The following is a 12,681-nucleotide window of genomic DNA, read 5'->3' on the forward strand; positions in this document are numbered from 1 at the left end:
TCTCTGCTTCCAAGACTCATGGCTGTGGAGGATGAAATAAGGGGAGGAGCCATTTATGAGCCAAAAACCAGGATTTTCGCTGATCAGGTCTGTGAGATTGCTTCTTCTCCCGTCGAGTCCGTATGTCAGCCCTTGTTTTTTTCCCCCTTTCTGCTTTCTTGTTCTCTTCCTTCCAACCCTTCTTTGCTGTTTTTATGATCATGTCTGCTGCGTGCTTGCGCTCCCTCTCCTGACCGGCTTGCCCTGTCCCTGACCCGTCCTTTAATGTTTTTGGGTTTGAGTGTCATCCGTCTGCAAGCAAATCGGGGAGCTCCGGACGATGAAAGTCTGTTTCTGTTTACATTCCTCAGCTCCAGTCTGTGAGCACGAGTATATCTGAGGTTTTTTATCTGCAGCTTTGTCTGTCTGACGGGTTTGGGGTCAGAACCTCTCAGATGAAATGATGCAGCTACGTGCTAACGGTCCTGAGGTGGCGGCGTCTTCAGGAGCTCCGCCACAGCAGGGATTTTAATCTCATGGTCTCAGCCCTCCCCTCCTCTTACTCTGTCAAACTGCACCAGGCTCCTTTAAATCATGAGTCATTCTGTAAATATAGCAAGTCCATCAAGACTCATGCAATTCCAGCAGTAATGTGGCTGAGAAAAATAGGAATAATCACTAATTCTACTTAAAATCTGTGTCATTTAATTATCAAACTAATTTTGGATAGAAAAAGGAATCAGATAAAAAAAATATACAACATTTAGAAAATCGTATAATTATCCATAACTATTACATTCACAGAACTGCTACAGGGTGCAGAAAAAAAAAAGATGTAACTTATAAAAAGGGTATATAAATAATTGTTTCAATCATTTCTGATGGGTCCAGAAAATATAAATATTTAATTCTGGTTAAGATGCCAATGTTCACTTAAGAGGATCTGCACCAATAGGAACAGAAGGTTAAAATCACATGAGCAAAAAGGGGGCGTGTCAAAACCCGATCCGTACAATTGGGTTATTTGTGCAACCAGATAAACATCCGGGGCGCCCTCAAATTTATTTCATAAAGAAGACAGTACGCTCTCCAATATTTGGTGAGCATACTGTAAGTTAGGATGTGTTAAATGTTAATAATTTATTTCCTGAGAAAGTTTTCTCACTTGTCTGCGCCGGAAATGCGATCCTACGCTACTTCCAGGAGATAACTTTTCTGCTTTGGATTGAAACATAAAATTTAGTCTTTTTGAGTTTTAATTAAAATAACTCTCCTCAAAATGTGAATAGTCCCACACATTCTTATCTTCATACTTTCGACCTTGTGCTGACATATAATTGAATTAAAAGTCCTATGTACAGTACCGTTAAACATTTCATAGCATTTGCCAGCCAGATCTCAGATCTGCCAATGCTAATGGTAATGCTAACACTAACCTTTGGTAATTTCTCGGCTCTATTAATTCAATTCAATTCAGTTTATTTATACAGCACCAATTCACAACACATGTCATCCCAAGGCACTTTCCAGTTCACCAGATCATCCAGTCAAATTGATTCAAAGTTTTCTGTCTAAGGAAAACCAGTTGATTGCATCGACTCATTGACTCTTCAGCAATCCCTCACACTAAGCATGCTTGTAGCGACAGTGGAGAGGAAAAACTCCCTTTTAAAAGGAAGAAACCTCCAGTAGTACCAGGCTCAGTGTGAGCGGTCATCTGCTGAGGCCGACTAGGGTTCAAGGAGACAGAAGCAGAGATACAAAAGGCAGCTGTAAAAGGCGGCCCCGTCCAGGAAACACACAGCGAGGCTGACAAGCCTCAAGCCAGCACCCATGTTAGAGAATGAAGAGAGCAAATCCAGCCAGTCACTAAAAAGTTAAGGAGCTATTAGGATGTTGCAATGGCTGATCTCTGTCTGAATATTACTATTGTAAATAATACGAAACAAAATATAAATATAATCACATAATGTACTAATCCTATTAGTGTTAACCATTTCCCGTCAATGTTAGCATTTAAACAAAGGTATTTATTCATTTTGGACCCGTCAAAATTCATAAAGAAATAACTATTTTCTTTTGAGTAAAATTAATACTTTTATCTGCTCCAATCTAGACATTATCTGGATGTATTATTTTTATAAAATTGTTTGGATGAAAGATATGTTTCTATTACCTTTAACTGAGATGCTAAATATATTTATTAAGAGGCCCCAGAAAATTAGCAATACTGTTAACAAGAATCATCGTTTCCATTCGTGCAAAGACACATATTCATATTGAAGAGGAGCTTTTGAACATTTCAGTGCTAATTAGGGCTAAAACTAAAAGATGCAACTTATCAGACATCAGGAATATTTCTGCTGAGGTAGAACTTCAGTTCTGATTAATAAATGTAAATAAATAAAGAAAGAAGGTTACCATTAAATCAGAATGGACATCAGCTTCTTTTTTTTTCAATTGGTGCAGATACATAAAACGTGGAAACGGTTCACGTCCAAACAGATTTTGAATGTTAATACATTCAGAGACCGTCTCTAATATTTCTCATGCTCCACCCTCGCTTTTTATTCACAGATTTTTGTGGTGTCTTTATTTCTCAACCTATTTTTCATCAGGTCATATTTTCAAAGATTGCTAAATTAAAGACTATAAAAAAAATCAAAGAAAATACTCATAAGAGATCCCCCCTCCCGCCCCCCAGCTTTTCTTCAAAGCAGCAGAATTTTAAAAAAGCTAATTAAACATGCAAGTAGGAAGAGCTAACAGAAGCTTAATTTGTTTTTATCACATTTAAAGATACAGCTTTAGAGCATTTCAGCTGAATTTCTCTGAACCGCTTGATGAACACAGTTTCTGCAGTGGTTCTTCTACAAACTATGAACTTTTATTTTTACTATAGATCGTATTTTTAACTTGGTATCACTGAATTCTTGATTATAAAGAATTACTGAAAACTGTTTAGTAGGGGTATAGGGCATCTCTCTGTCTAGTGCAGAAATACAATGACTTAAAATGTGTGTATTTTTATTAGTGTTAATTGTTTAAATCAGAAGGAACCAAAGCACTGAGAATCTATTTAATTTTTTAAATGTTTTTCCTTCTTTATGATAAGTTAAAACTAATTTTATGAAGTATAGTTATTGACCTGGATAAAGAACTTCAGGTATTGTCAGGAATTTCTTCAACCGTTTCTTAAAATCCAGTATAACCTTCAGTATAAGTTCACATTTTCACAGTTAAATACTTTCTAAGGTATTTTTCACTTGATTAAATAATGTATGATAATAAGATAAATATAAGTATTCTTGAAGTCACAATATTTATAAAACAAGATTACTTATACTATCTGTTTGTGATGGCCTCTGGTGGCCTCTAGTGGCAAAAACAGAAAGTTGCATCCAAATCAATATTTTGAATTCAATTAATAATTTTTCTTTGTTCTGTTTGGGATTTTTTTTAAGCAACGTTGTGAAACTTATCCACCAGGGGGCGCTTGATCTGGAACTTCCAGGTTTAACAACATTACACGGTCGCTTATTGAACTGGTTTCCCTCTGCGTTTTGGAATCTCCTAGCAGACAAATTTAGAAAACATGGAGTTCCTAGTTAATTCAAAGTTAAATCCTACATCTGAAAACTAAAAATATGTCTAATCTGGTAAGGTTCTGGTCTGTTTTTATTAGCTTAGCTTGCTCTAATGTTTAAGGGGAGAACAGCATCCTGCACAGAGAATCAATATGCACCAAGTGCTGTGTACTGATCATTTAATGTATCTCAAGCTAAGCTAATTCTAGTTTCATAGTGTTGCTTTAACAGCGTGTTGTTCTGACAATATAAATGGTTTTGCTATGCTACTAAAACCCTTAAATTATCCCAATAATGCCCTATTTCCCAGTAGTAAAACAATAAAGTATTGTCTCATTTTTATTTTAAATCTTATATTTACTTTAATAAATGGAAATTTAATTCTTGAAATTACAGCAAAACCAATTGTTACCTTCTAGAAAAGAAGAAAAAAGTATTTCATTATAATTATATTATATTATTAATTAAGTAAAGCTAACTGACAATGTATATATATATATATTTTTTCTTTCTTTTTTAACAAAGGTTCCATTTGTTTATTTTCTTAAGTCAAGATTATATTTTTTTCAGCTCTCTCTGACGACTTCATAAAAATCCTGACGTGTTTTTCTGTTTGTGGTTTTAAAGATAAAGTGACTCAAATGTTTTACCTGTAATTTTCTCTGTCTAGAGTTGGTGCATGTTTAAAATAAGCATGTTCTTTCTTCAAGCTGTATTTTTTTCCTTTCTGAACCAGGGAATGTTCCAGATTCAGCTGTGAAGCCAGTTAATCAGCCGTTATCACATCCAGATGTGGTTTTGGAGTTGCACGAAAATTTAACACCTTTTTTGTTTTTCTTATTGCATGACTCCTGCTAATGGTGAACTGCATGGCATGCTGTTGTGAGGCCTTCCGGCTATTAAGTATCTAAAACCGTTTTGTGTTTTTGCTGTCTTGTTCCGTTTCTGTATGTAAATGTGCTTCAGGAAGGATTTTCTGTCTTTATTGATGTTCTTGTTTTCTCTTCACTTTGTGTTGTGCATTGTGTTTGTTATGTTTTGGAGGCTGTTGTATTTGTTTTTCCTTCGACCCTAAACGCCACCCTGAATCCTTTCGTGTTGCACACAAGCTTTCCCTCCTGATTTTGGCTCCCTCCTACTTTTAGCCTTCCTTTCCTCTCCTTTCCTCTCCTCTCCTATGTTGATGAGATACGGTGATTTCTCTTAGGGGAGGCGTCAGTCCATCCTATTGCAGCCCCGACTTGCGCCTGTCCCACCCCGAGTAGCCAGGTAATAACCCAAACCGCCAATCTCTCTCTCTCCATCCATCACTGCTGCTTCTTCTCCACCTCCACTGTTCTCTGTGTGCATCCCTGTCCATAAGCAGCCCCCTGTAAAACCCGCAGCAGGCCGACACACTGACAGCCCCACTTTCTTTTCCCATTCATCTTCACTGGAAAATACAAAGAGGTCTGTCACAGAATATTTGCACAGCGTTTACGGAAGGACCTGAGGGGAAAAATGTCAACAAATCATTTCAGATATGAAAATTTGTGCACGACTCAGGAGGCGGTGTCCATCTGAAACCAAGAATCCTGTGGTGTGGAGGTCCTTCAGAGGCTGCTACATAAATCAAGCTTTGCAGCTTAAATAATCCAAACAGCCGACATTCAAAAACGCATAAAGATTATTTTATATAACAATTATATAACAATCGAAAAACTAAATTACATAAGCAGTTGTTGTCATTATCTTAAAGGTTATTTTGTTGGAAAACATCAATTACATTCATGTAATTCAGTATTACTTTCTGGAACTCAGATTACTTTTATAGAATATAGGTTACTTGGACTTTATGCAAGTTATCACTTAGGTCAGAGGTTCGCAACCTGCGACTCCAGAGCCACATGTGGCTCTTTGGACCCTCTACATCAGCTCTCAATAGTGGCTAAAATCTATATAAAGAGCTAAATAATGTGCTATATGTCTGAATGCGGTGTTGGTTTGAGGACCCAAATGCAGAGACAAGTAGGTTGAGATTAATAAAGTGGTTTAATTAGGATCTCAGGTACTGAGGCAGGAGTCAAAAATCCAACAAAAAGCTCAAAAACCAGAATCTTGGAGACATCAGGGAAAAACCAAAAATCTAATAACCAGGAAGAGATGAGGAAGGCAGACAGAAGATGATCAGAGGTTGACGAGTAGTAAGACGAGGATCCAGCAAACAAGAACTGAAGAGGGAGGGCTTTTAAAGGGGACAGAGACAGGGAGAGGCTAATGAGGGAATTGAAAACAGGTGAGAGCTGAACAGAGAACAGAGCAAGAGAAAGAGGACACAAGAGGGCAGCAGAGGATAACAAATGAAAAGCTGGAAGACAGGAACTAATAAGAAAACAACAACAAAATAATAATCAAATAACTAGGATAAAGAAACATGGTGAGAAGAAAACTAAACACTAGAAATCAAGGAGCAAAAGAAAAACATAACAGAAACAGAAACCTAACACTATAAGATAAATACCGGTCTTAAAAGCTTCAGTGGTTTTTATAAGATGGATAAGAAAAACTTTTAAAAGAACCAGAAATATGTTTTTAGAGCCCATTTTTCTTTTAATTAGCTTGGAATTTCTGTGTTTTTATACTATTTTAAAAGCTAAAAATACATACTCTGCAAAAAAATGAAATCTCAATAAGTCATTTTTTTCTTAAAATAAGTGCATTTTTCTTGAATTGAGGAGGTAAGTGAGACACTTTGCCAATGGAACAAGACAATTTACATTTAAAATAAGAAAAAGTAATTGCATTGTCTTATTTCAAGTGAATATTATCTAATTTTCTTATTTGAAGAGTAAAAATACTGATTCCATTGGCAAATCATCTGATTTACCTACTAAATTGAAGGCTTAATACACTTATTTTAAGAATTTCTCACTTCTTTCTAGATCGTTTTTGCAGTGTAAATTGTTGTTTGTTTAAGATGGCAACTAATTTCTTAAACGAGATAATGAAAAAAATAATAAAATAGGTTGTTTTTTGAAGAAGTCATTCTTTGTGGCATCAAACAACTTTTACCTGTTTGACCTGTGGGGCAAAATGGCTCTTGGATATGAACGGTTGCAGACCCATGACTTATGGTTATCACTTAAAAAAATAAAATAAAAAATTGTCACAGGAGAGAAATGACCAGAGCACAGACCTGGAGACTGAGGGAAATAACTCCAGGAGTCATTCATGCAGCACCTCTGTTTTGTGCTGGCATTACAGCGGCCCAATCAGTATCAAGAGCGACTCATGCAGTATAAATTCTCAAACATTTTATTTCTAATTTCGGAACAGTATCAGAGAATGCGTCACGCAGGCTGAAGGAGATCTGAAGGAGTTTAAAATAGAAATTAAAAAGAAAAAAGAACATTTAGAGAACAGAGATTTATGCAGCAACATGAATGTATCCCACTGAATCCATCGGTGTCTTTGGATGACAGATTTCTGTGGATTTTTGGTTTGCAGGATAGAGGGTGTTACCTATGCACTGAAAAAAATCTAAATCTAGATAAGTAATTTTTCCTTAAAATATGTGCATTTGCAATTGAATTTTTTTTTCTAATTTTGGAACGGTGTCAGAGAATGCGTCACGCAGGCTGAAGGAGATCCGCAGCGTGTTGCATAACTAATGCTAAGCAACAGAAAGCGGATCAGGGTAGATTTCAGTGCTGCGTTCACTAAAGAGCGGAGGAAATTGTTTGGAAACAGACTGGAGCGTCTAAAGAAGTGGGTTTTGATCTTGTTCTTTGGTCTGGACCAGGATCAGCAGGAGTCATTTACATCGGATATTTGATTGCTCATGTTCTGAGACCCGAGATGTAAAGTAACAAAGTACAAATACTTAGTAGAAATTTTGTAGAAATATTTCTATCTATACTTTACTGGAGTAATTATTTTTTAGGCAGCTTTTGACTTCTACTCCTTACATTTAAGAAAATAGACTCATTAGTTTTGTTTCATTTAAGTTCATTTTCATTATGGCCTGTTAGTATAAAAAAAAAATAAAATCCATCAAACTAATTCGTTTCATCCAGACAATTAATTTCTTTGTGGTTAGACTCGGTGTTGCCCCAACCTGTTGTTTACCTCATACAAAAAAAAAGATTTTCAAGATGATACGAAGCTACATTGCACACAGCTAACAGTTTTAGTTATAAAACTAAGAAAATTCTGTATAATGGTTATTATTATTATTATTTTGATTATATAATAATCCAAATAGCTGCCCTAATTTTTTTTTGCGATTTAGACATTTTTTATTACATTCTACAAATATAAGAAACTCAGGGTAGATAATATTTGTAGTTTATAATTTTATGAAGGCATTAGTTGTTGCCATGTGGCCAAGTTATTCAGTAGAATGAGTCTCTAATTAGAGTTTTAGTTTCTTTGTGGTAAAAGATTAGATTCGATTCACCTTAAACCTCTATTCCATAGTGAAAATGTGAGGAGAATCAAGACATTCCTGTTCTCTTTTTGGTTTGTTTTTAAACATTATAATCAAAATAGCTGCCATTATGGCATTTTTATGCTGAAGTTCATTCCAGCTGAAGTTCTCATGCATCAATACATCAGGTGGTTTCTGAAAGTTACAAGGTTCTTTAAAATCACTTTGAAATTTAGACAGAAATGCAATGAAATTAGAACAATTATATGCATTTTTTAAAACGTATGTACCTTTAAATGCATGAACTTTATAATACGCAAATATTCTAAAGTGAGTACACTAATACTTTAACTTGAGTAGATGTTTTATTGAGTAACGTTTACTTGTAGTTGAGTAAGATTTGATTACGAGTATTAATACTTTCACTCAAGTACTACTGTTGAATACTTCATTCACCATTTTTCCTTAGAATCTCGCTCCATTAATGATCTTTTAGTTACTTAGCTAACTAACTACCTCTACTTCTAGTTTATTAAAGCAAAGCGTGACCTAAATTTATGACAATACTTTTTGTATTGCCTGGTTAATTTATTTATACAGATGGAAACGTGGCCATTTCCCATTTTCTTTTTGTTTCTTTGAAATTTTTAAAACTTTGCTCAAACTTTGCTTGACATTTACTTAATTGAGGTTAGATTAGATTAGATTAGATGAGCTTTATTGATCTCACAGCGGAGAAATTCACTCGTCACATATTGGCATAGAAGTTAAAGAAGGTTCAAGCAAGGAGGAAAAATGTGCATTAAGAATAAACAATATATATACAGTAGGGATGGAACGGTTTTTGAAAACCGTCCGAACCGTTCGGTTCGACTGTCTCGGGTCGGTTCGCGTGTGTTGTGTTTGGTTCATGCGCTGCTCCTTTTTCTCATAGAGGAAGCGATTACACTCCAGAGCAGAAGGTGGCGGTACTGCGACCAAAGCCAACCACCAGTAGTAAACAAGAAGAAGAAGCGAAGCAGCGTAGCCGGGTGTAGCAGAAAAAAATCAGTTGTTGTGGAGAATTGTGTGGGTATGGCGAGTGGGAAAGAACAGGAGTTGGAAGACGCGCCAGCAGCACTTTATAGGTCTGCTGTATGGGACCGCTTTGCATTTAGAGTGACCTACGATGACGGCGGAAAGAAAGTGGTGGATAAAAGTGCAACAGTGTGCAAGCATTGCGCAACACGTTTTGTTTATGCTAACAGCAACATGACCAACATGTCAGGCTGACCCCGAAATCCCTCATACTCCGTCAGCGCTCCAGACCGCCTGCAAAAAGCAAAGCCTACAGCCTCCACTGTGGCTCCCGTCCGCTCCGCTCTGAGTTCCTTGGAGATCGTAGAGGGCATGCGCCAGATGATTAAATACAAAGCAGCAAAACATGCGGAAATGATCAAGGGTTTCCGCGGATCATTAAAAAAAAGATTTTGGGGGGATTTTTTCATTAATTTTTATTTTTTCATTAATTTATTGTAACTTTTTAAAAAAAAAATATATTTTTCGGTGTAACAATGAACATATACCGAACCGAACCGAAAACCGTGACCTCGAAACCGTGAACCGAACCGAACCGTGGATTTTGTGAACCGTTCCACCCCTAATATACAGTATATCAGGATAAATAAGGATTAAACATCCATTACCTTTGGGAAAGAAAACTGTCAGATCTGGAGACAAATTATTTTACAGATATATACAGTTCGATGTGTTCACATTCAGTGCGAATAATAAAGATATGTAGGGTATTCCCACAGACTTCAGTATATATTTTATAGCATAATATTATGCAGTATTGGTCAAATAAATTATAATAATTGAATTCTGTATTTGTTTAATTTAGTTTTATGTCGTCTCAGATTTCTTAGTTTTTTCTCTCAAAAAAAAAAAAAATTTCCATCTGTTTTTCAAGGCTTTTTGTTAGATCTTGTTTCCCATCTCACTTCTTTTTCAGAACTGTAACATCAGTTCTGAACTGACATTTTGAAAACCAGAAATATTTGTTTCAGGTTAAACTCTTTTCTGTGTCCCTCCAAATGTGGTTAACTTCAGTATCTTTCTTATTGATTTAACGACACAAAATAAGTTGAATATTTTTTCTTGGTTACAGGCTGATTGAAACAGAGAAGCTTTGAAAGAAAAAGAACAAAAGACGGATAATAAAAAAATGGAGATCCATTAATTTTAAGCTTTTAATTTTAGTAGAGGAAAAAAATACAAAGCAAGAAATAGAATCATATTATAATTTTTAATAAAAACCGAGAAAAAAAAAAGAAAAGACATACTGGTTAATTAGTCAGCTGATCTTAGATTAATCTACTCAGTAAAAAAAACACCTTCATCAAAGGTTTAAAAGAGAAATTAAAAAGAAAAAAGAACAGAGATTTATGCAGCAACATGAATGTATCCCACTGAATCCATCGGTGTCTTTGGATGACAGATTTCTGTGGATTTTTGGTTTGCAGGATAGAGGGTGTTACCTATGCACTGAAAAAAAATCAAAATCTAGATAAGTAATTTTTCCTTAAAATAAGTGCATTTGTTATTGAATTGAGGAGATAGAGACATTTTGCCAATGGAACAAGACAACTTACAGTTAAAATAAAATAAAAAACAAATGCATTGTTTTATTTCAAGTGCATATTATCTAATTATCTTATTTTAAGAGTAAAAATACTAGCTCCATTTGCAGATTATCTCATTTACCTACTCAAATTAAGGGTAAATACACTTAATTAAGGAAATTTTAACTTATTTCTAGATCTTTTTTCCAGTGTGTTACCTATGCACTGAAAAAAATCAAAATCTAGATAAGTAATTTTTCCTTAAAATAAGTGCATTTGTTATTGAAGTGAGGAGATAAAGAGACAGTTTGCAATGGAACAAGACAATTTAGATTTGAAATAAGAAAAAACAATTGCATTGACTTGTTACAAGCACATATTATCTCATGATCTTATTTTAAGCATAAAAATACTCATTCCATTAGCAAATTATCTGTTATAAAATGTTTTTCCAGTGTGGGCTTCACTTTTCTACCTCTCCTAAGTATCGTATCCATTTTCCTCAGAAAGTTGCATGTTTTCTGTGACAGACCTTTAACAATTCTTCAGCTAAATGACCTCAGATTGAAGCACTTCAGTATTTCTTCATATTTTCACAAACCTAATAACAGTTGTTTCCCAAACATAACGAATATGTGGTTTATGCTGCAAAAAAACTATGTTAAAATGTCACTAATTTATAATAAATAAATATAGTTAGCAACTAATATTGACTCAAATAACATGATTTTGTAGAATTTTGTATTTTTTCGAGTATGTCAACTTTCCATAAATATCAAATATATGGTCAAAGTTAGCATTAAAAAGCAGAGTTCCAGGTCACCTCTAAGGCATGTAGAAGGAGAAATATCCATACATGAAGGGTCAGATGGAGTTGCATTATTAATCTAGAATAGATTCTATAGAATCTAGAATAGAAAGAACATGATAGGATATCAGGAGAGGACCTGCTTTAGATGGAAGCCAGAACCATGTGAGGATGCAGAGGGATATGCACACTGATGGTGAGACAGTGGTGAGGTGTGAGGGTGGATTAGCAGATAGGGTTCAGCACTCAGCATGTATTTGTTTTGTTCTATGATGAAAGTGTTGGCAGTTGAGGTTCAGCAGAATGTAACTTCAGGAGCAATTTTTCTTTTCTTTTGGAGTGACTGAAGTGGATAATAATCTAATATATCTGAGTTTTGCCAAAAGCCAGATTAGTTCAGTTAGAGAAGATTTATCCTTCCAGCTCTGGGGTTAGTCTTTAAATACTCTAATATTTGTTGAGGAGAAATTAGGGAGGATGTTATGTACAAATAAACATATAATTGAAAGCAACCATATTTTTTACAAACAGTCTCATCTGTTTTATTTGAAGGAAAGAGATAAGGTTCGAATCATTCTAATCTGAGGAGACAAACAGTTCACTGTTTAGTGTGAGTTGGAGTAATGGTGGAAACAGTCCATTCAATCCTGTCAAAGTAACGCTTCTGATGACTTTTCCTGTAAAGATCATGCTAGATTAATGGGATTGTACAAAGGGTACTGATTGGTTAAACGGGCTTAAATACAAAATAGTGGCAGGATTTGTATGATTTATATGATGGCTGTTGCAGAAATAATCTGTGCAAATAAAAAAAAAAGTGGGGTTGGCTACTTTGTTTAAGAAACAAAATATTACCCTCATGTTCAAGGGTGAAGGTAGGATAGAGCAGGAAGCTGATATACACACTGGAGTTTTCTCTGCATCTTTGAGATTGATTGAGGACCCCCACCTTCTGGGGAGTGGGTTCATACAGAGCCACTGCTCCTTCACATCAAAAGGGGTCACTCAAGCCCCATTTACACTACCTTTTTGAAACCGCGCCGAGGTCGGTCCGAGCAATCGAGATAACGGCACACACAACTGAACCAGACCGTGCTAAACTGGCACTAGTTCATCGGTAGGGCTCGGCGTGGTTCAGTTCTGGCTCAGTTCTCAGATAACAAAGAACGCCTGAGCAGACTGCATCATCTCCTTACAGTCAGCCTCGGTAACCAGGAAGTTTCAGACATTCATAAATATACTAGCTTCCCTATTGTGCCACATGATTTCCATTGCTGATTCTGCTTAGCAGTGTGA

The 12,681-nt window shown here is 35.6% G+C and overlaps 1 protein-coding gene across 8 annotated transcripts in view; it reads left to right on the forward strand.

Annotated features, from left to right (window-relative positions):
* Positions 1-12,681, forward strand: part of syngap1b (synaptic Ras GTPase activating protein 1b) — a 338,065-nt gene that overhangs the window by 303,201 nt on the left and 22,183 nt on the right. For 5 of the 8 annotated variants that reach the window (XM_038272429.1, XM_038272433.1, XM_038272436.1 and 2 more), the window contains one exon: positions 15-87. In XM_038272429.1, the coding sequence (XP_038128357.1) occupies positions 15-87 (73 nt within the window). Of the gene's footprint in view, positions 1-14; positions 88-4,773; positions 4,836-12,681 lie in introns of all 8 variants that reach the window. The other 3 variants (XM_038272431.1, XM_038272432.1, XM_038272437.1) reach the window with 1 other exon arrangement.

The sequence above is a fragment of the Cyprinodon tularosa genome, unplaced genomic scaffold (genome assembly GCF_016077235.1).
Source record: "Cyprinodon tularosa strain WSP-4 unplaced genomic scaffold, ASM1607723v1 ctg83, whole genome shotgun sequence".
Taxonomy (NCBI): domain Eukaryota; kingdom Metazoa; phylum Chordata; class Actinopteri; order Cyprinodontiformes; family Cyprinodontidae; genus Cyprinodon; species Cyprinodon tularosa.